The sequence below is a fragment of the Scardinius erythrophthalmus genome (assembly GCF_964197995.2).
Source record: "Scardinius erythrophthalmus genome assembly, chromosome: 7".
Classification (NCBI taxonomy): Eukaryota; Metazoa; Chordata; class Actinopteri; order Cypriniformes; family Leuciscidae; genus Scardinius; species Scardinius erythrophthalmus.
In genome coordinates, this window is record NC_138227.1 from 19,317,040 (window position 1) to 19,341,218 (window position 24,179).

The window sequence follows — 24,179 nt, forward strand, 5'->3', positions numbered from 1 at the left end:
AGAATGAGAGATATCTCAGATATCTATATTCTAATGGTTGAATTTAGCTGTTTTCTCCTCGTATGATCGAGGAGAATATGAAAAAAATAAAATATTCTACCTGAAATAGTAGTCTCCTGTGAAAAAGTAGGTCTTTTCGCGGTCACTGACATGAACAGCAGCATCTATTTTTTTGACCGTTGCTGGAAATCCAAACTCATAGATGGAGCCATAATAGCTCTTTGGCTCCAGTTTGTGAACCACACAATATTTAGGACCTAATAAACAGAAGAATAAAGGAAAATCATCCTTTTTTATTGATTTTGAAAGAGCTCACTGCATTTGGATAAACATACAGTAAAAACAGCAATTTTATGAAATATTATTACAATTTTAAATAACTGTTTTCTATTTTAACATATTTTAAAATGTAATTTATTCCTGTGATGACATAATGCTGCATAATTTTCAACATCATCATTTTCAACATCATCATATAATCCTTCAGAAATCATTAATATGCTGATTTGGCGCTCAATATTTCTTATTTCTTATTTTTATTCAAATAGTTAATATTTTTTGTGAAAAAAAAAAGAGTTCAAAATAACTACTTATTTGAAATAGAAATCTTTCGTAACATTATATATTTCGTAACATTATGTCTTTACATTCACTTTTGATCACTTTTAATGCATCCTTAAAAGTATTAATTACTGAACCTAAACTTTTGAACTACCTTATGTAGCCCCGCCCCTTTTCAGCGCTGCGCTCGTTGTCTTTTGACTTCCGGTCTGTATTTTCACAGCGATCTTATGTATTTATGAATGAACGGCTCGTTTTAAAATCTTCCCGGCCTACTGACATTTGTTAAGACGTCTGCTTTAAACATTACAATCCTCATGGTAACTTTCGTTCGACCGCAAAAACGGAAGTGGATGAATCCAATGTTTTGAGGAGAATGTGAGGCTGTCAGTCTGTCTGTGAATACTGTCATTCGGAATCACAGATTCTACTTTTTGGAAGTATGACCAACATAAGAATTTTTCACTGGAAAATGTCATCTGAACAAGTAAGTAACATCCACTTTTGTCCTGACCAACTAAGGGAAAAAAACATTGCAGTAAAATCGCGCTGATTATCATATCACGTCAAACCGTGCAAATTATACTTTGTTCTCAAATTGTTAATGTTAACAACATCAGCATTGCGTGAATACATTTAATGCCCTTCCGATATTATCCTTGTTTTCGCATGGGCCCGGATCCAGTCTCTTTTTTTCTGTAGCCAGTCCGAAGTCTTTTGCATTTTACAACGGGTGAATCTCCTGGTGATTGTCGTTTGAATCTTTCTGGGTCCGCATAACATTTATAAGTTTAATTGTATCAAGTGCTGTGAGAAAAGGCTATAAATCTCCACCTCCAACATCCTCACAGGCAATATTTATAGCCTACTAGCCCAGACACCTTCTTTATGTGTACAGATGTGAATTAATGACGCAATAGCAATGACATGCTCGACTTTCCCGCCGAAATCCACCAGTACCACTGGAATTAAAAACATTATTACAAGCTTACCGTTTGGAATCGAGCTAAGGCAAGCAGATAGTTTTGAACACTGGCTGGTTACATACCTGCTCAAACATTTATTTTGGATAATTTTTAACCCCAAAAAGTTACGCACTGCAACCCAATCAAGGTTCAAAATAACATTCAATACATCAGAATTATCAAATTCAGCAAAGCCTTCAATTTATGAAAATTCTTTCTTTAATGATAAAGTTGATTTGGCAGCATGCTATTATTTATTTTTATTTATTTTTTACCTGTGAACACATATACCACTCGTTTTGAAGGAATGCCATAGGCTGCATCTACCGGCGAGGTGATGCTCGGTAGAAGAACACTCTGAGGACCTTCTCTTAGCCTGTTCCAGTATGTCTTCCAGTTTGTTCTCATCCACATGTAACTAGAGACATGTAAAATACTTTATACCTTGAACATTTATCATCTACATTTTTAATTTGTCAGTAGAGATGATTAAATGCTTCACCTGTTTTTAAAGAAAATGATTTCTTTTCCGAATATTGTCACTGCATCAACAGAAAAGTTGGGATCACACTTATTGGGGATTTCTGGTGTCTTCTGTTGTTTTGTTTTCTTTCCTTTCAAAAAAAGAGAAAAAAGGAAACAAATGACCATTTCGTTCAGTATAACAACAAAAACATGTTTCTTTGGTAAAGTGACTCACCATACAGAGCCTGAATCCCCAGTGTGTCGTCTCTTGGCAGTTTGTATGTTGCAGCGTTGATGAACTTGTACTTTGGATACATAAGAGCAGTGGGGTCCCTAGAGTGAGACAGACCCAAAGAGTGGCCGACCTCGTGCGCTGCCACCGTGAACAGATTGTATCCTGGAGTGCCATCCACATCAACACAATTAATGATTATTAAATATTATTTACAGAAATGTATTACAAATACATTTATTTACTTAAATAATAATATATATATATAAAAAAATTGTTTTAGTTCAATAAAATAATACAAATATTATTATCATTGTTATTATTAGTTAAATAAAAATTTATTTATTTATTTATAAAAATACATTAACAATAATACTTATTATTATTATTATTATTTAATTAAATAAACTCAGTCTATTTTTATTGATCTATAACAACACATTAATAATAATAATAATAATAATTTATTATTATTGTCATTATTATTTAATAAAATAAAATAAGTATGTTTTATTTATTTATAACAATACATTACTACTACTACTACTACTACTACTACAACTAATAATACTTCATGAATACTTCATTATTATTATTATTAAATTAAATAAAAATCAGCCTGTATGTTTGAATTATTTAGAACAACAACAATAATAATAATAATAATTACAATAATAATTATTAATAATAAAAATAATATTTTTTGTTTTACTTAAATAAACATTTGTCTGTATTTATTTATTTATAACAGTACATTAATAAGAATACTTATTATTATTTAATAAAAATCAGTCTGTATTTATTTATTTATTTATCTATTAATTTATAACAACACATTAATAAGAATAATATACTTTATTATTGTTATCATAATTATAAAATAAAAAATCAGCCTGTATTTTTTTATTTATTTATATCAACAATAATAAGAATTTACAACAACAACAATAATAATAATTATTATTATTATTTTAAAATCTGGACCATCATTCTTAAATCATACTCACCCACCCATGGTGCTGCATTGCTATTGCAACTCTTTACGAATACCCGTTAGCTAATTGAACAGTTGCATTATGTGAATGATTCAATGTTTACCGTGCTGTACCTGATCTGCTGTGCCTGTGTCTCGCTGTCCATGTTTCATCTTCGTCAAAGTGAACATCTCCTCCAGTGCCCTCTCCAGGCTCAAAAGCATGAGCTAGCACCCCTCCAGGCCCGTCGAAAGGGAAAAAGTCTCCATGTGCTATAGGTGAACAAAATTTCAGGTTTTCACATGTGTTTCCAAAGTATTAAAGTGAAGAAAATACATTAGATTAGTTTAAAATGTACCTTTGGAGAGAAAAGAGAAGGTAATGTCTGCATTGCCGTGGTTTACTTGGACAAACTTCAGAGGAGCAGCATCACTCCATATATTTAGAGCCAATCGCAAGGAGTTCTCCACCTCTCCTCGACTGAGATCAGGAGTATATCTCGCAATCCTGCAGGATTCATATGAGCCACATTTTACAAAAGACATGCTGCAACCTGAGAGACTCCATGGGAGGAATAACAAACAAACAAAATCCTTAGGCTTTAACACTAGTTGACTATTCTCAGTCAATAACACTAGAACCTATTAAAAACCAAGACACACTTTTCAAGACAATTTTTGAAGGAATACTCATATGAATTTGGATGATAACACTCTATATTTATAAAGCAAGTAAGAGGCAACTCTGCCGGACCTGTAAGTGATGGTGTTGCTCTTCCATTTGGACTGTCCATGATGAACGCTGAAGTTCTCCACGTCAGGTACTCCACATCTGGCCTCTTTCATCACATGCACAGTTTTCTGATCCAGAAGACCACTTTCCTTCAGGTCAAAGAAATGCTGCATTACTCTGATCTTCTCCTTCATGAGTTCTGCATGCCTTTTACTGCGACTGCGCATCTTCAGGTGATAGAACTGCTGCAGATATTCCTGTGGGAATTATTCCAGTCAGAAAATCAGCTTTAGTCTATATTTTCAACATTTACATTTCAAATGAACATAGAACATAGAGGATATTTAAGTTTAATTCACTGTAAAATCATAATAATAATTCAATCATTATAATCACTGATATTATGATGAAGTATTCACAAATTTTTACATGATGTTGCACCATCTACACCAAATGTATCTTTGAAACATTAGTGACTCAAACACTAATGCAATCTGTCAAATATAAATCAAAGATGATCAGTGAAGTAAAAGATGTTGGACATGTAGCTTAGAGATACACATAATGCCAGGCAAACCTCAGCATGTTGGATGTCCTGTGGGCTGGGGCTCTGAAGAGTCCTCACAGTGTCTGTATTCACCATCCAACACAGCAAGATCCAAGGCCACAACCAGCTCATTTTGACCATGGCACGCTCATGTTCTCGCTTTTATGTCTGTGTCTTATGCAACTCAAGCATACCTTAAGGTAGTAAGCGATCACGTGGGACCCGGGCCCTCAAACAAGAATTTACTGTCAGCCATTTAGTGGCTTTTGTCATCCACAAAATGAGGTCACGTCTAGCTTTTCATCAGAAGTCTTAGTGGGGTTTATAGAGGAGTGAAGAGGATTATGATTGTGTCATGATTTGTAGTAAATGATTTTATATACTGTTCACTTTGGATATTCTTAAATGTCAATTTTGCATGAAAAGCAAGTACAAGTACTTTATTGCAATCATAAATACACGCCGAATAGTGCATATTCAGGCTAAATACTTTGGTTTACCTCAGGTATGCAAGTGCAGAACTGAATGCAAACAAGTTCTTTTCTTTAGAAGTAATGATACAGTCATACATTTTTGATTAACATTTTGTCAGATGAAAAATACATTTTAATTTATACCACATTATGACTCTTTTGATACATTTGCATGATGTTACAGATATTCCAAAGACAAACAGTAGATGCATTTATCACATGAAATTCAATGCTATACAAATCAATACAACATAATATCTTTACAGGTGAAGTGTGTCATTTCTAAACCACTTTAGCGGCACTAAACACAGAATCGCAAAAATAATGATTAAAATTAGATTTAGGAACTATAGAGACAGAGCGCAACGCATCATAATCTGAAGACCACACCCACCGGGGGGGAAAACAATCCAATGGTCTCCATTGACTTTGCATTGCGAGAGGCTGCCTCCTTGTCATTTCTTGCTTCTAACAAAAGACAGAAAAATGCCTAAAAGCTGCTGTGTGACAAGGTGTACAGCAAACAAGCTAAGAAACCCAGAAATAAGTTTTCATAAGCTGTCAACCCCAAAAAATGAGCGTTTGAAGACATAAAAGTGGGTACAGGCTGGAACGAATGGGTAAATTGTGGGATCCTGACACTCAGTATGCACTAAAAATACGTGCGCAGTAAGTTAAACATGGTGAGTCAAATATCCAAATGTCAGTTTTATATATTATATTTCTGTAAGATAAACTATCCTGTGTTGCCGATTACGGTCTCCTCCAGCAGGCGTACGTTAGTTCTCAGAGTAATGAGACATGTGACGCTCTGTCTCAACTGCCTGTATCCACTTTTATGTCCTCAAACACTCGTTTTTTGGGGTCGAGAGCTAATAAAAACGTATTTCTGTTTTTTTTTAGCTTGTTTGCTGTACACCTTGTCACACAGCAATTTTTAGGCATTTTTCTGTCTTTGTTAGAAGCAAGAAATGACAAGGAGGCAGCCTCTCGCAATGCAAAGTTAATGGAGACAGTTGGATTGTTTTCCCCCCAGGTGTGGGCGTGGCCTAAATACGCTCTGTCTCTATAGACCTTATGTAGCCCCGCCCCTTTCAGCGCTGCGCTCGTTGTCTTTTGACTTCCGGTCTGTATTTTCACAGCGATTTTGCGTGTTTATTAATGAACGGCTCGTTTTAAAATCTTCCCGGTCGACTGACATTTAAGTCATCTGCTTTAAACATCACAGTCTTCATGATAACTTTCGTTAACTTTACATTAAGTAAATCCACTTCAAAAGCTAATTACTCCTGGACAGCAATGCCATAGAAATATACAGAGCGACCGCAAAAACGTAAGTTAAAAGACAATTCTAAAGATGGCGGCGCCCTCGTTTCTCTGGCGCATAAGGTCTATAGGTCTATAATAAATATCCATTAACACCCAAGCCAGGAAGTTGTTTTATCTGCTCCAATAATTTCCTTATGTTTGACGTCATATTTGTACACATCTGAGCCAACAAAGAAATGAAGAGCACCTGAAAAAAAAATACAGAGATGGATAAAAGTTATGTGACAGAAAATACAGATAAATTACAGACAAAGTGTAATCAGTCTAATACGCACCATCTTTATAAATTGCTGCACTTATGGGTCCATTTATTTCTGGGAAATCATGAGAAATGTTCCGCGGGCTTGAGTCATGCATTGTCTTGTTGTGTTCGTTATACCTATGAGAAAAAAAACATTTTCAATGTCATTCACGTTAAAGCTGATGTTAGTGATACATTGCTGTTGTATCTCTATAGTTCACCTCCAGTACTGATGTTGGGTGAAGAATAGGGTGTGTACAGTTTTGTGAATGTGGACCGCAGCATCTATCTTCTCTACCCATGACGGGAACCCCAAACTGCTGATGTTTTTCGCTCTGCCTTTTACTTGAGATCCTTTCACGGTCCAGAAAATCGTACCTGTGTTGAAGGTAGCACTGAGAATTCATGTTGTTTAACATATTGGATGCAATACAGAGATGCACAATGTCTGTACCATTGAACAGATATGCTGTTGACCGCTGTGGGACCCAATAAGCAGCGTCGATATGACAATCAATTTTTGGCATGAAATTGCTGATGGGGCCTTCCTTTATATCATTTTGATTGTTGTGCTTGATCCACAAGTACCTAAAATGATACAAAGAGTTATATTAAATAACCCTATGTAATAAAAACTGTACACGTGATAGCCTATAAGTAAGAAAATATTCCAAAGAATGTATTAAAGAGCATGATAACCTATATATATATATATATATATATATATATATATATATATATATATATATATATATTAAATGCATTATGCCATCCAGGAGTCTTAATATTATGGCACCATGGATGCTTGTTTAAAAGTTTTGTTTAATTGTGAGCGGTTAAAAAGTCTTTTAAATAGTCATAATTAAATAATGAATTATAAAGACACAATTGTGAGAAACAAAGTCGCAATTGTGAAAAAAAATCACAGTTGTAAGAAACACTCGCAATTGTGAGAAAAAGTCGCAATAGGAAAGAGATGCAATTACAAGAAAAACTGTGAGATATAAAGTTGTAATTATAAGACATAAATTTGCAACTGAGAGAAATAATGTCAGAATTGTAAAGAAGACTTGATCTTCACAATCAGTCACAATTATGAGAAATTATAGTAAAAATTATGAGATAAAGTTGCTACTGTGAGAAATAAAGATGCAATTGTGAAATATAGTCGCAATTACAAGAAAAACTTTGAGATACAAACTGTGAGATATAAAGTTGCTAATGTTAAAGATAAAGTTGCAAATACGAGAACAAAAGTCAAACAGAAGATTAATACTTCATACTTCACAAGCTCATCATTCTCTCTCTCTTTTTTTTTAACAAATGGATTTTAAGTGGCAGCCAACACTATGTGATCAACATACTTGTCCCTGAAGAAGAAAATAGCCTCTCCTACAGTAGTCACAGCATCAAAAGTCAGATCGGGATTACATGTGTCCTTGAATGACACAGGGAAATATGAACCACTGAACCAGGGGTTGCTGGGATAGCTCCAGCTAAACCTTGAAGATGGAAAGGGCCTTTTGTCCCTTGGCCCTGTTGGAGAGAAAAAAAGCACAGACATGTGATCTCTCATATAAATGTGGAAACTGAACGCTGCCTCTGTTCCCACAATATAACAATTTCACAGTCATAGACTTTGAAACATGATTTATTTTTACCATAGAGTGTGTTGATGTTCATGATATCTTCACTGGAGAGCAGATTGTGTGTTTTACCATGTTTATATGTCGGATACATCACCGATTCTGGGTTTTGCGAATGTTTCAAACCAAGCGCATGACCAAACTCGTGTGCAGCTACCACATACAGGTTAAATCCTGAAGGAAAAAAGAGAGATAACAAGTTAACTGTTTTCTTATTAATACCAGGCCCTATATTATTTATGTCTATAAGAATTTTTTATTTTTTATTAAATGAAATTAAAATGTACATTTACCTTTGAACCCAGCTGTCCATGTTTCAGCTTCATCAAAATGAACGTCCCCACCGATGCCTTCGCCTGGGCCAAAAGCATGTGCCAGTGTGCCGTCTGGACCATCAAATGGGAAGGAGTCGCCATGTTCTAGATATTCATTTCAGAATAAATGACATGGCAGATGAGGAACGTTGTCTTCAAAAGTAAATGTGCATATAAGTGGATGCTAACTTACCGTTTCCAACAAACTCCACCATGATGTCCGCCTGGTGAGAATATGACCGCAGGAAAGTGAGAGGGCTGGCCTTTTCCCATGCATCCAGAGCCGACGCGATCAGAGCGTCCACTGTATTCACTGGTAAGTCACTGGTGTACCTCCCAACACTGTAAGATTGTACCGCTTACATTACCATACATGGTGGGCGATCAAAATGAAGATCATTTTATGTAACATATATAAGTTAAATATGGTATTTACCTATAAGTGATGAGGTTTTTCTTCCACCTGTTTCCACGTCTGTGACTGTAATCCTCCACATCTGAGACACCACATCGAGGAGTCCTCATGACAGCGAGGGTTTCTGGGTTCAGGGTTCCTGTCCTATTCAGCTCAAAAAAGCTCTGCATATCCTTCAGTTTGGAAGAGAAAGATGGACGACTCCTCCTCCTGCGGCCTGCAGGATCCGCTTGGAAACTGTAGAAGTGCTGCAGGTATTTCTGTAAGGAAACGTGCGGGAAGCACCACAGGAAGTATCAACTATTGTCTTTTCCCCCTCCGTTACTGTGTTTAACCCACTTCATAAGCTTCGTTTTAACTCATATATGCTTTTAGGTTTAGGGAAAAATCTGTTGCGCTTGTATATTTTCATTGTATCAAACATTCACATTAGACAAAAACAAATAAACATGATAAATGTGAAGTTATTTGTGTTTTGGCTCATATATGCATCAATAGAATGGATGAATAAAACACACCAGTTACTAATGAAATACTTGATATTGAGAATGGAAGATGACACAAAATCACTAGAATTGTGAATTATTCCTCCCGAGTTCATTAAGAACAAACAAATAAACACACACACACACATATATATATACATACATACATACATATATACATACATTTATGCATATATATATATATATATATATATATATATACATACATACATACATACATATATATACATACATACATTTATACATATATATATATATATATATACATACATACATACATACATACATATATATATGAGCTGGGTTACAGTACTAGTTGCATTAAAAAGGTGCAAATGCAGGACTTACTGTTGCCAGGGACAGGTCATTCTGAGCAGGAACCGATCCATCATCTTCAAGTGGTAAAGGTGCAGAATGATACTGACCAAAAATGCCAAAGGCACAAACTAGACAGAGCAAAACACGCATCTCCCCTCTGCAGACCACAGAAGCTTCTGAATATGGCCAGTCCATGGAGACATTGAAAGTCTTAGCTGATGTGAACCCTTTTTAACATATTATTATGACTCAGACAGTGCCAAAACCAGGAAAACCTCAAGCTTAGGGAGTGGTTTGCTCTGGTCACAAGAAAAGAGGGATCCTGTGAAAGATGTGTCAAATTATAGGCATCAAAGGTGGCATTTACCTTAAAAAAAAAAAAAAAAAAAAAAAATTCCTAGATTTCACATGGGATTGTCTGAGTGATATCCATAGTATTTCATGGCCAATGACATGTATCTTCCATTATCTGCTGTTTGTTGGCGAGAATAGAATAAATAAATATAAAAACATCTGGAAATGTTTTTTCCTCCCCATAAATAACTCTAATATCAACAATGTTTTGTACAGTGGAGTGTTACTTGCAGTATATCTGGTGATCTGGACCATTTATAAATGAATGCAGTTATTTCCTTTCCTTGAGAATCTGGCAGAAGTATAATTGTGTAAATATATATATTTTTTTTTTTACTTTAAAAAAAAAACTGATACAACAGTTTATGCATAAATACTTTTTGGTACATTCTTTACAGTTTTAAAGACGAAAGTTTTAGCTTTTTACAACAACATTTGCTTTTAAACAAAGTGAAACTTTGCTTCATTATTAAACTGTTCATTGCAAAAATGTTCTTTGGAGTACATCCTCACTGGAATTGGAATACTTTCATAGTTTTGAGACCAATCAGAGAGTCATAGTATTCAGTATTCAATTTATAGTAGTCCTGTTTTGAAGGCTTATAAGTTATAGTTAAAAAAATACATTTCCATTTGGAGAAAATGAATGGGATCCTGGCTATTGCACTCTATCAAACTGCTCATCCCTAAAACAGGTGACACTACTTTAATTGTATTTCACCATGAATTCACTCACTTATGTCATAAAAACAAAAAACTCACAAATTTTTGGGTCTCTGTTATCAACTAGTGAAAATGACTGCATTGTTATGATGTTAATATTATTGTAATAACTGTTCGTATATAAAAATTTTGAGTATGCAGTACAGCCAGATATTAAACCAGCTTACCTCACATTATTTCTTACATGCAATTAGTATTAGTAATGCTTCCATAGTTTTGAGGCCTTTAGTTTTCCATATTCCCTTCAATTTCTATATACTTCGTTTTAGGACAATGAAGAGATGTGTCTCGAGACATTCTTCAGTGTTGGATTCAGCAGACATTGCATAAAATTCTCTATAAATCCTTTTGTGCTAAAATGGGTATCCTGAATGAGTAGGAGGACAGTATTTAAAGAAACGTGCAATTTTAAGTTACCGTTCGAGAAATGCCAGCAAAAGAATGTTTGCAGCAGATGTAATTGTGGTCTTACTGCCTTTCTGCCATAAAATGCTAAAGTGGCTAATTGTAAAATTGTGTGTGGTGAGAAGAATACATCAAATAAAATTCCTTCCATGTACAACTGGGCTCAATTTGTAGCATGTAGAGTACAATGTAAGCGGACTCCAGACAACCCAGGGACTGTCTAAAAGGGTAGAAAACGTTTATCAAACATACAGGCAAAAAAGGGACAAAGAAAAATACATCGTCATCCTGAAACATGCAAGAGCATTTCCCATCTTGGATACACTGAGCCTCACATGCCTGCCAAGAGCCCTTCCAGGGTGCCTTAAAGCAAGAAAGAAACAGCCAAACATATTGTATATATATACCATCAACAGCCCGTCTCATATGTCTCTGTGGCGTCTCGATTTCTGCAATGGTTTCACAATACAAAGCCGTGAGCCAGTAATCCACAGATTGTGTTGCATTCCTTATTTTGCTTTCAAAGGACTTCCATTGCACAACTCACAACCACTCAAACTTGCAAAAGACGATCCTGGTTATCATTGAGGCAATCATTCGGTTAACAATTGTTTTAGGCCTCATAAGAACTGCTAGAACTGCTAGAAGATCTAACATACGAGGGGTGAGGAGGGGCGATGAGTACGTATGCTAAAAATGATGAGTATTTTCAAATGAATGTCACTCAGGATATCTCTTTCACATAGGATCAATATTAGGCAACAACATTTGTCATGTATTGGCAATGTTATTTTGGAGCTTGTTTTGCTGTTTTTAAAAGATCAGTCTCGTCCTCATAGTGACTGGATAAGCAAGGTTTCGCAAGACTATATCCACATGATGGCCTGGACAAAGCCCTTATCCTTCAGTGAGAAATCATTGGAATATGGAATAATGTGATTCACTGTGATCTTTAAATGCACAAAAATGAATCAATACCTGCTGTCCAATCCTTGTACTTCCTGCAGAATTTCAGTCTGTCCTTGATGCTTTTCTTGGATAGAAGTGACTTCATTGCTTACCTTCTTGACACCAGGCCATTGTCCAAAGGTCTTCTCCTCACTGTGCATGCAGATTCACCATTTGTAGCCAATATTGAGTAGTCCTGGACTGGTGGTGACATGATTCCATAGCCGACTCCTCAGGAGATGGTCCTCTTGACGCTTGCTGGACGTCCTGAATCCTTCTTCACTGCAACTGAACCTCTCTCCTTGAAGTTCTTGATGATCTGGTAAATGGTTATTTCATGTGCAATTTTCTTTTCAGCAATTTCCTTGCACGTGAAGCCATTTTAATGCAAAGCGTTAGTTCTTAGCAATCATCATGTTAGCTGGTCATTTTGTGCCAGGGCCAAAAAAACTGTGAAATTTGTCTGTTTTTGTTTTGTTTTGGCCAGTGAAGCTTTTTGCAATTATTTAAAATGCATCTGATTACTCTGCACAATAATCTAGAAACAATGTTAATGAACACCACAACAAATGAAGCCGCAAACTTTGCACACACAAAATTAGGTCACTGACAGAACTGTTATGACTGTAGTCCTTCACTAGTTTGCTTTCTGTCCTATACATGACAAAGCATCTGCTCAACTTTAGTGCAGCGCAGTAATCACTGGGTGCCAGTGGAACCGGAGAGGTCTCTACTGCCACCTCCTTGTGTCAAGTCATGCGACTCAAAAACCACAGGCATTCTCACCAACAGACGGGGCTATAGAGTAAAAAACACATTTTCATCCAAACTTATCACAAGAAGCTTTTAACCCAGTTAAAGGGATAGAATTTCACTTTTTATCACTGTTTATTCACCCTCTTGTTGTAAAGCTGTATACATTTCTTTCTTCTGTGGAACATAAAAACTAGGTTATCAACATTCTTTAAAATGTCTTTCTTTGTGTTCCACAGAAGTCTTACAGTTTTGAAACAACATGAGGTAAATGATAACAGCACTTTAGAAACCTCCCATTAGGAAAAATGCTACAAGTGCAATATTCAAGCTGGAAAAAAATGCTTTAATGTAACTAAAACATTCCAAATTTTTTTTAAGTTGGCATGAAATGAAACATTTCTGAATGCATGTTAAAATTGCATTGTGAACAGTTCATCCTCAGAATATCATAACTAGACCTTCGGGGCAAAACGTCATACTTCTCCCTGGAGACGTAAGCAGGACTTCTCCAATCCTTTAGTCTGCTTGAACCTAGTCTTGCGTAGCCAGATCTTCAGACCGATGGCAGAAAGTCTGGACTCCATAGCAGCTTTCCTTGGCCAAAGACCGCCCAGAGGCCGTCTGACTGACATGTAAAGCATAATCACAGTTTGTTTTGTTCCGTGTCATGTTTAGGGGCGTGAAAATGTAACTTCGATGTCCCTACAATAACAGACCACTGTGCAAAACTCTTGGATGTATTTTAAAGAGTCTATGCCACAAACTTTACATACTTAAAATGCTTTTAAAAATCCAGAAAAGTCCCATAAGTGCTGATTATGACAGTTGTTTTCACCAAAAAAGTATTTTCCTTGAGGGGGCTCAGCGTCTTGTCATCTTTTTTTCCAAGCGGACTGTTAAAGAACTCGACATGCGTCTCCCGGACGTCCTGTAGAATTCAACCAATCAGATGACGACTCTGAAAAATCCTGAAGTGTTTCCAGTTGTGGGCCAAATGCATCAGACGTTCTATATTGTAAAAGGTATTTCTATATTGAATGGTAGTAAAAGATTAAGTGATAAACTTATATCACTTAATTGTGTCACTATATGAAATACCAGAGAGAAATTGTCTTGTGTTGTTTCGAATGTGTAAACGGACAAGTTCTCTTCGGCTTCAAAATTGATTTATGAAAGGAAAAAATTCATATTTACTCTATGAGTGCCACATGATTGGGCAGATATTCCAATAGAGTTCAAATAGAGTGTGTGAGATTACAAGTGTCCACCAATCGTCTCAGCTAGTCAGAGTTCTCCTCATTGCTGGAGTGCAAAAGTGCACATTCCTGTCTCCTGCTCTGGCTGATTCTCCTCTTCCTCCGGCCAACCATCCTAAGCCTTCGGCGGATGATGTCTGGAACACAAACAACACCTCTGTTGAGCCAACATCCATGGGAAAGTGACAGAATAAATGGTTTACGCAACACGAAGAACTCGAGAGTGTGTACTCACCACCCACGTTCTCATAGTCTTGCTGGTTGTCGTGCCAGTAGAGACTGGAGGAAGATCGGCAGTGGCGATAGAGACGTGTATGGAGCACAGACAGGGTGAGAAGCACTAAGAGGAAGCCCAGAGCGCCTGCTGCCCACACGGCCTCATCAGTTCGTGGGATGGGTATCTTCTCCCCCCTCAGCGGCCCTCCTATATGAGGAGACACTGAGTCTGGGACTCCACACTGTCCAAGCTCCCCGCACTCAGATCCAGATCTCTGCGCCTTTGTGTCAGTCTTGATGCGATGCCTCTTATCTTCCGCTATAGTTTTCTTGTGCGTTTTTCTGTCTATTTGATATTTGATATTCTGTGTCTTCTCAGAGTCCTTTGCTGAACTGAGAGATTGTGTAACAGTTAGCAGTGAGAGGGAGGCCATTTCCTTTGTGTTGTTTTGTGGCAGTGTTTCTGTACGATTCAGTTTTTCAATCTCTGTGCGGTTAAGTTTGTCTGGTTTGACGTCATGATTCAGTTCCACTTTCTCTGGTGGTTGTTTGAGGACATTTCTGATTTTTCTGGTTTTCCTTCTAGTCCTCTGTACCTCAGTGAGACTGAGAGCCTCCATGCAGCAGCGTTTAAGAGACTAGCGATTAAAGGAGAAGAATAGCATAGAAAGTTAACATTAGCATTTCTATTTACGTAAACCGACTGCATTATCATACAAATCTTGACCAATATATATTGATCAACGTAAGGCAATTTCTTCACCTTTAATCTCTCCACTTTGGACATCTCTTGACTGGTGTTCACTGGTTTGCGGACAGGTGCTGGTTTTGTCAAATACAGATTGTACTTTGCTCTTTGGCTTGTACTAGCTTGACTAATATTGGAGGAAATGGAAAGCAGCCAATCACAAACCCCAATTGTGATGCGGGACATCTCTAGTGAGCGACCCCACGAGACCACAGCTAAAGGCTTTGAGAAAGATAACAGACATGAGATATTTATCAGAAATGGTGCTTTTTAAATGCATTAAAAAAAAACTGGTAACTGGTTCAATTTGTTACCAGTTAATGCATTAGCTATTGTGAACTAATGGATCTTGACACACTACAATTCAAAAGTTTGGGGTCAGTAAGATTTTTTTAAAAGAAATATATACTTTTGTTCAGCAAGGATTCATTAAATTGATCAAGTGACAGTTCTAGTAAAATTCTATTTAAAATAACCAGTTCTTTTGAACTTTCTATTAATCAAAGATGTTCCCACAAAAATATTAAGAAGAACTTCTTATTAATAATAATAAAAATGTTTCTTGAGCACCAAATCAGCATATTAAAATGATTTCTGAAGGATCATGTGACACTGAAGACTGAAGTAATGATGCTGAAAATTCAGCTTTGCCACCACATGAATAAATTACATTTTAAAATAGTTATTTTAAATTTGAATAATATTTCACAATGTTACTGTTTTCACTGTATTTTTGATTAAATAAAAAAATAAATCGGTGAGCATAAGAGACTTCTTTCATTACCATTTAAAAAATCTTACTGACCCCAAACTTTTGAACAGTAGTGAATAGTAATACATTTTAAAATGAGCCTAAAATGCATATTTGAGCTGTTTTAACTGAAAGCAACTTCAGTGACATATCTTAAAATATGTCAGTGCCATTGTTTTGTCTCAAGATGCACACAAATAATGTTTTTTTCTAAGGCACGTTTATAAAAAGCAACTTAAATGTCCTAATTAAACTAAGGCTTAATCCTGGCTTAATCTAAGCCCTGTCTGTGAAACCAGCCATAAAGTTGTATAAATTAACATTATTTAATATATTATGAATTATAATGTATTAACAATGAACAATAATTTAAAAATTAGCCTAGATTAATGCAAGTGAATTATTAGTAAATTACAAATTATGCATTAATGTTGATTGAAATTGATTATAAAATAATTCTGATACTAAATGTAATCTACATTTGTTTGACGTCAGTCACAGACAACCATCCAGTGCTCACACCTGTGTGTACTGTGAGCTACTGTTGTGAATGGTGACTCACTCTGTGTTGGCTGAGCCACGGGTGAGGTGTGATGATGTAATGAGGCAGACACGAATGAGCCAACACCGCCAGACTCCTGTGAGCTTCCGCTGACACACACGGGTGATACAGGAACACCAGCGCTCCATTCTGTCAGAAACAACACGTTCAGAGCTCATTTATAAAAATAGCTTTAGTATAGGTTATAATAGCTTATAATAGCTTTATAGGTTTAGATTTACAGTATGAATACTGTGATTGTTTGGCAATAGTACGAATACTGGGATTACTTTGAGGTTGTTTAGCCATCGCTGAGGGGGGCAGTAGAGGTACTCTCCACTCGCGGCCTCAACAGGCCGGTAAGGTCCACTGAAAAAACAAAACAAATTAACAAACTTATTAATAACAAACCTATTTAAAAAACACAACGGTAACACTTTATTTTAAAGTGTCCTTGTTACACATGTAGTTACTGTAGTAATAACTATAAATTATAATTCTTTTATAATATTTTATACATTTTTTTAATTTTCTGGGCACTCAAAGCGCTTTCCATCGGGGGGAGGGGGGGGGGGGTCTCCACAACCACCACTAATGTGCAGAATCCTGCTGGATGATGCGACGGCAGCCATATTGCGCCAGAATGCCCACCACACACCAGTTTATTGGTGGAGAGGAGACAGTGATGAAGCCAATGAGTATATAGGGATGATTAGGAGGCCATGATGGACAGAGGCCAGTGGGCAAATTTGGCCAGGATTCCAGGGTTACACCTTAACTCTTTTTCAAAGGACATCCTGGGATTTTTTAATGACCACAGAGAGACACAAATAATTGCATAATTACATGCAACCAACCCCTATTCCTAACCCTAACCCTAACCCTATAGTAAGTACATGTAGTTAATCATTACTCAGTACTTAAATGTATAATTACACGGTTACACTTTATTTTAAGGTGTCAGTATTACAAACACAACAATTTAAACTGATAACGCACAACTACACATCTGAATAGGGTTGGGAATTCTAATCAAATGACATTCGGATCTGTTAACGGCTTACCATAGTGAATCAGGGTAAGACAAAAACACGTTTTGAAAGAATGATTGATGATGTATTGACTCATTTCAATTTTGTTAATTTTGAGCAAAAAAAAGTTGATGGGCCCCATTGACTTGCATAGTATGGGGAAAAATACTATAGAAGTCAATGGGGCCCAATAACTGTTTGGTTACCCATATTATTCAAAATATCTTCTTTTGTGTTCAGCAGAAGAAAGAAATTCATACAGGTTTAGAGCAACTTGAGGGTGAGTAAATGATGAAAGAATTAACATTTTTGGGTGAACTATCCCTTTTAAGGGGAATCTGAACTAGAACCGGATTAAATTCTTTACAACCCTTATATTAGAAGTAAAACCAGATAAGAAATGACAGGTACAGGAGAGTGTGTCATAGCTTACTGGGTGGGAATACAGTCATTGTATGTAATGGGTGTGTCCATACAGATGGGATCAGCAGCCTGCACGGGACAAAAGTCAAAGTTACAAGATACACGCTTTTATTAAAGGCCTACTTTATTAGATAAGATGCACATATAGCATCCTGCTATTTTAAATGTATAATACAGAGTTGAATTGGTCATAACATTACAGTGCACAATGCCAAGCTTGAGAGTGAACAAAGTTTTCAACATGTCCCATTTGAGATTCATTTACCTTTATAATATGTTTTGTATCAATATCAGGGATAATCTGAAATAACAAAAAGGAACATCCATCAGTCATGTTTTTATTATATTAGGGATGCACGATATATAGCCTAGGCCACCATATCGGTATCGGACGATATGTTGTTGTTATTGGCTCGATAAGAAAATTTGGTCGATATATTAAAGCCGATAAATAATACATTATTTCCTTCGGCTGAGACACTTCAGATGCTCACTGTTCGCCATGATGGTTTTGAATTGCTTGAAATATGATTGAAATCACTTAAAAAAGAAAATATACAGTAAAGTGCAATATACAATATGAAGTCGGACATATAGGCTACATAAAATTAGAATGAGAACATTATAATTGTGTTATTTTAATAGTGAGACTTTTGTTTTTGTAACTAATCAGGCCCTCAAAAATGATATGAAAATTTGGATTTAGATTTTTCGGCCAATATATCGGTTATTGGCTTTCAAATATAAAGAATTATCGGTTATTGGTATCGGCCAAAATGTTCATATCGGTGCATCCCTAATTTTTATCGTCACTGTGCAAATTGGTATTGAGTAGTTTGGTTTTGCACTGTATAATAAAAACATATTTTACCGTCTGCGACTGTGGCCAGAGCTCTTGACACACAAGCTCTTCAGGTCCTGGTAGGTCTGTGACTAGATTTGTCTGAAATCATTGTAATAAGAAAATGAGATCTCTGTAACCACAGATCGTGCCAGACATAGTTTTAGAAGTCATCTAGCAGGACCTGACATGTCAATTGTTTACTATGGTTGTTGGTTACCATTTAATAATATCTAACGTGGTGTAGAGTGAATTGAGCAAATACCTTGCCATTGTCGCAGTGTGTCAGTCTGGAGGGGCAACACTGTGTCACACAGAGATAAATAAATCCAGACAGGAGAATCGCTCGACGGCTCATGACTTCATCTGAGTCCAGTTAAATACATTCAATACGGTAAGGTTTACGGTATCTCTGCCACATAACTACAACACACTGTAGGACTTTGTTAAATGAGAAGACTGTGTTTAAAAGCGCCTGATGATCCATGCTGAGCTCGAGGATAAAACACAAGTTCACTGTTGAAAAGTTACTTAAAGAAACACGAAACCAACCAGCTATGGACTCGTTCGACTACTGACAAAGCCATCGCGATTCGTAATAAAGCAGACCGGAACAGTCAGAGATGTTTTGAAACCAAGTGTTTAGTCTTGGGTTTCTATAAACATTTGAAGTTTCTCTTTTGACAAGTTAAAAGTTGACAGTAACGTTACGGATCGGATTATCGCGAGCTGTAAACACATCTACACCTTCCACGCACGTACATGTCTTCTGTTTATAACTGTTTGTCAGTACAGCCTAAGATCACTTAACTTTTATACACATAACATCATGAGTCTTCAGGGATACACACACATATTTTGTCTACGGTGGCTCACATGGTTCAAAATTCGTTTCCGTCCTTTCGGACTCGTCGGCGTCATACCAACCAGAGCCATAGAGAGAACATTCTCTCTATGGCTCTGATACCAACTACGAAGTCTATTATCAATAAAAAAAAATGTTGCAACTTGCAAGATATGTTGTTTATCAATAATAATGGAAAATCAATAAGAGAAAAACATTATAAGCATTAAACATTATAAGTACCAAAATGGTATTAAATGCATTATGAGTTGTTCTGCATGCTAAACTGTATCTAAAATGGCATTAAACAGCTATATACACAACCATGTAAAATGTTCCCATGATTTTAAGTATTTTTTAGTTTTAGTTTAAAATGTTTCATGGTTTTTTCTTTTAGACTTCAAACTCAATTAGTAAATTTTGTCTGTTTTGCCGGTGGGATTAAACTGTCTTCTGCTGTGAAACAAAATTGAAAAGCAAGCATACTATTTTTCCGAACAACATTATACATAAATAAAGGACATTGGGAAAATTATTACACTGAAAAAGATTATTTAGGTTTGGGATTTTTTTTTTTTTTTTTTTACCATTTAAACAAAATGTTCTGGTGGCTAAGAATAAACGACTGTTGCCATTTCATCTAACAACAAGACAAAAGTGAACAGACATTAGAAATGTAGTGTGTGCAAGCAACTTAAGGAAAACATCAAGCTGTCAATATAATAATCAATGTTGTAAAGAAAATCTCCATTTGAAATGAGATCTCTGCCCCAGCTGACACATATAAAGCTTCAATGCAACCATCCAACTGCTAGTAATCATAATTCCAAGAATAAAAAGTCAGACATAATGTACTAAATTTATATTTATTACACTGACCAGTGTTCCTCCATCAACACAACAGTAATTACAGAACAGAAAAAATAGTTCATTTATCCCTAGACTTTTGTCTTCTCTGATTCATGAATACTTTAATACAATTTCAAGCCATTTATTCTGTATTTTTAAACTTTTGTATAATCTTTTTAGACATTCAATAACATGATACACGATCTATACATTTTGATACAGGTTACATATGAGTTATAGTGGTGATGCTGAGCCAGACAATGGGTGCGTGTGAAAACGGCATACTAACATACTACCATTTCAAAAAGGATTTCAGTATGGAGTACGTTAGTATGCCATCTCGACCACAGCAATCGAATACTGATGTTCTTTACAAGAAATGTAGCCCTTCCCCGTAGACCAGCCCCTCTCTATCGCTCCCCGTTTCATTTCTTTGTAGTGTTGGCGATAGGAGTGTTCAGGTCCATCAAAACTGAAATAACCATCACTCTTTCATAGCCTGTCAACAGGAGAATGCAGTAGTGACCGGGCTTGGCAGCTGTGGGATGGCACAGTGTTTGACCAGAGGTTTGAACCTCCATTATTTAGAAAATAAGTTTGCATTCCATTCTAGTATTTCTCATATATCAGTATTACTTACATATCCCCTAAATTCAGTCAGTAGGACAAGTTTAAAACTAGGATAGAATAAAAAATAAAATGTGTAATCTAAATCGATGGCAGGTATGTCAAATAAAACCACAATTATAAGTAATGGCAACCAAATTCAAACAGCCCTCACCCAAAAGGTACTAAAAAACAAAACAAAACTGATCATTTGTTGGGAAGAATAAAACTAGAAACATTTGCCTGTGTCCTTTTAGAACTCTTTTCTGTGCCTTTATAGCTCTTATGCTGCACCTTCTGACATTCACATGAATGGAGGGTTCAGAATAAAGGTGACGAGAATACAGAGGACCCGAAACGTTCCTATGAATTTCAAATACTAATGGAAACACAAAGTGTGCAGAGGTGACATGTAAACACACACTACTCCCTGAAGTTCAACTCCCCGAGGCTCCTAGTACACGGGCCAATAACCCCTTTAAAAGCGTAAGGTACATAGTTTACAATTCTTAATATTTCTCTTTTAAAACCTTTTGTCTATACGCACAGAATCTTGATGGGGGGGGGACGTATGTCGCCATCAATTTAGTTAATTTCTATTTTAAATCTTTATTTTAAATCAAATATACAATATGAACACTCTCCCCAGACAACGACACTGGAGTTTGTTAGGTACACTTTATACTTGCTCTTTCACATTAGAGCCGGATCCATTTGGTAATAAGTGGATTTGGACAGTGGGATATTAAGGAAAGGACACGTCCTGCCGGGAGAGTTTTGTCTTCACCAATGATTGCACAATGGATTTAGAAGGGTGGGGAGGTAACAATGTCCTCCATCAGAAGTGTTAAAACGTGAGTAAAAAATTCACAAGGATGAGTCAGTCAACGTGATTCCTGCAGTCAAAGTGATGGAACGCAAACCAACTAGACAAACTCGCTTGGGGGGAGGGGAGTTAGCTTGAAAAATTCCCCGAAAAAGTGCATTCAGGCATCCGTGCGTTCAAACGCTGGATCCAGGCGGAGCTTGGCTTGGGGTGATGGCATGTAAAGCAGAGGGGGAGAGCAAGGGCAGGCAGGGGCATCGGCAGCACAGCTCAAATCCTCACAATACTAGGCACTGACACCTGTGGTACGGGCGGCACAGAGGACAGAAAGAGAGCAGGGGGAAAGGGTTAAAAGATCCCTGCCTATATGGGATGAAATTCTACTCACCGACTTGGTCATCTCAGTCACTTATAACAGCCAACAAATGAGGGAGGAAATGAAAAAATATATTTTTTTTGGCTGGTAAATCTTTGGGGCAGCTATTGATTTAATAAAATACATGTAATTACTGGTACCGACACTACCAGTCAAACGTTTGTTTGGATAGATCTGACTGACTGCAAGTGTTAACTTTTCTTAATACTATTTAAAAAGAATCCCAGGATGAAAATCTGGCCATTAACTTTCCTAAAGACCAAAGATATGATTTATTCGACCAAAAATTTGATTCATTTCTGTGAATCATTTTCAGTGTACTGATTATAAACTAAAAATCGAGCGAGTCATCACAAAAAAAAATCTTTCATTTCTCCTATGCCTTTGTAAACATAAATGTAGGTAAAAGATAAAAGATAGGACAAAAATATTTTGTGTGACTATTTTACTAAAACTTTACAACATAAAACATTCTGAATCTACTTGGCAACAGCTGTTTGGTTGAAATAATGCTACTCTCCTCTGATATACACTACCATTCAATAGTTTGAGGTCAGTGAATTTTTTCCCCATGGAAATAAAGAGCCAGAGGACACATTTAATTGATAAAAAGTGGCAGTAAATACATGTATAATGTTAAATATATGTATATTTCAAATAAATGCTGTTACTTTTATCAAAAAATCCTGAAAAAAGAAAATTATCATGGTTTTCACAAAAAGCAACACAACTGTGTTCAACATTGGAAATAATAAATGTTTCTTGAGCAACAAATCAGCATATTAGAATGATTTTTGAAGGATCATGTGACACCTGAAGACTGGAGTAATGATTCAGAAAATTCAGCTTTATCATCACAGAAATAAATTACTTTTTAAAATACATAAAAATAGAAAACAGTTCTTTGAAATTGAATAACATTTCCCAATATTACTGCTTTCACTGTAAATGCAGTTTTGATGAGAAACATTAAAAAACTCGTTCTGACCCCAAACTTTTGAATGGTAGTGTATACTCAATATACTATTATTTTAAATATGGAAAATAGTAATAATAAATAAACAGTAGATGTGTCCACATGTATGACTGGTAGTGAATGAGTGTGAAACAGTGCTATTTAGTGTGGAGGTCATGAGACCATCAAGAGTGTTTGCCTGCTCCCATTAAGTGTCACAAAACTAAGCCTGCTGTCACGACCTTCCGAGGAAAAAAAAAAAAATCAATCAAGTCATTCATACTCATTACATTCCTAGAGTGCCAAAAACACAACATAAACCTGTCGAAGGTCAGGATACATTCAAACAGGTTCTACATTGTTTTTCTTATGCGTTGACAAATCACGACAACACAAAGAATTCATATCTACGCTTTCTTAAAATTACCACACAGACCTTTTGAAAAGAGTAACAGTAAACATACTGGACATCCGCCATCACACACTACAGTTTACGCCTGCATTAATCATTGCCACAACTGAGAACGCTTGTAAAAATATTCCTCGAAACATGACACACTACATAAAGTGCTTCTGCTTGGCAGCTATTAAAAGGCACCTCAAAAGTTTAACACAAGTATTTAGCGTTACATTAAGCTCATTTTTACAAGTACAACCAAATTTATTCATAACAACCCACACTCATGATCCAGACCTTAAATGGACCTTCATTACATTGGTGGAATATGTTTAGACTCTAAATTTGGGAGTGTTTTTTTCAGCTACATGAGAACATTCATCTTGGCATGTCTCTACTTAATATTTCAATTATTAACGCATTCAAGGCACTGAACATATATCTGATATCTTAAAGCTGGCATTGTACGCATAAAACATCACATATAATGAATAATCAAGAAAGCACCACATCTTAATGTGTCTGGACACCCATTCCAGATGAAAGCTGGCTGACCTAATCAAATGTAGGGTGTATTAAAGACTAAGAAGACTGAAGAAGCCATAACTAAGTTTC

The 24,179-nt window shown here is 36.2% G+C and overlaps 3 protein-coding genes across 3 annotated transcripts; all 3 read right to left on the reverse strand.

The window, feature by feature from the left end:
• Positions 1-2,024: 2,024 nt before the first annotated feature.
• On the reverse strand, positions 2,025-4,608 carry mmp20a (matrix metallopeptidase 20a (enamelysin); the record flags this gene model as incomplete). The annotated part of the gene is made up of 6 exons (XM_081370829.1): positions 2,025-2,140; positions 2,227-2,388; positions 3,332-3,469; positions 3,556-3,704; positions 3,951-4,186; positions 4,507-4,608. The coding sequence occupies 6 exons, from the start codon at positions 4,606-4,608 to the stop codon at positions 2,025-2,027; spliced, it is 903 nt and encodes a 300-aa protein (XP_081226955.1).
• Positions 4,609-6,364: 1,756 nt separating this feature from the next.
• Positions 6,365-9,868, reverse strand: mmp20b (matrix metallopeptidase 20b (enamelysin); the record flags this gene model as incomplete). The annotated part of the gene is made up of 10 exons (XM_081371220.1): positions 6,365-6,465; positions 6,554-6,657; positions 6,741-6,897; positions 6,974-7,107; positions 7,884-8,055; positions 8,181-8,339; positions 8,459-8,584; positions 8,673-8,821; positions 8,916-9,154; positions 9,749-9,868. The coding sequence occupies 10 exons, from the start codon at positions 9,866-9,868 to the stop codon at positions 6,365-6,367; spliced, it is 1,461 nt and encodes a 486-aa protein (XP_081227346.1).
• A 3,152-nt stretch (positions 9,869-13,020) lies between these two features.
• On the reverse strand, positions 13,021-19,647 carry tp53i13 (tumor protein p53 inducible protein 13). The gene is made up of 9 exons (XM_081371218.1): positions 18,977-19,647; positions 18,742-18,813; positions 18,136-18,171; positions 17,881-17,939; positions 16,707-16,785; positions 16,438-16,566; positions 15,140-15,346; positions 14,396-15,014; positions 13,021-14,297 (listed from the first exon to the last, which is right to left on the reverse strand). Exons 1-9 carry the CDS (start codon positions 19,067-19,069, stop codon positions 14,185-14,187), a joined length of 1,407 nt encoding a protein of 468 aa, XP_081227344.1. The 5' UTR covers positions 19,070-19,647; the 3' UTR covers positions 13,021-14,184.
• Between the last annotated feature and the right edge of the window lie 4,532 nt (positions 19,648-24,179).

Coding starts and splice junctions, on each gene's coding strand:
- tp53i13 (XM_081371218.1), bottom strand. CDS start 19,069: ATGAGCCGTCGAGCGATTCTCCTGTCTGGATTTATTTATCTCTGTGTG. Junction 18,172..18,741: donor TCTGGCCACAGTCGCAGACG/GTAAAATATGTT, acceptor TTGTTATTTCAG/ATTATCCCTGATATTGATAC. Junction 14,298..14,395: donor AGACTATGAGAACGTGGGTG/GTGAGTACACAC, acceptor TTTGTGTTCCAG/ACATCATCCGCCGAAGGCTT.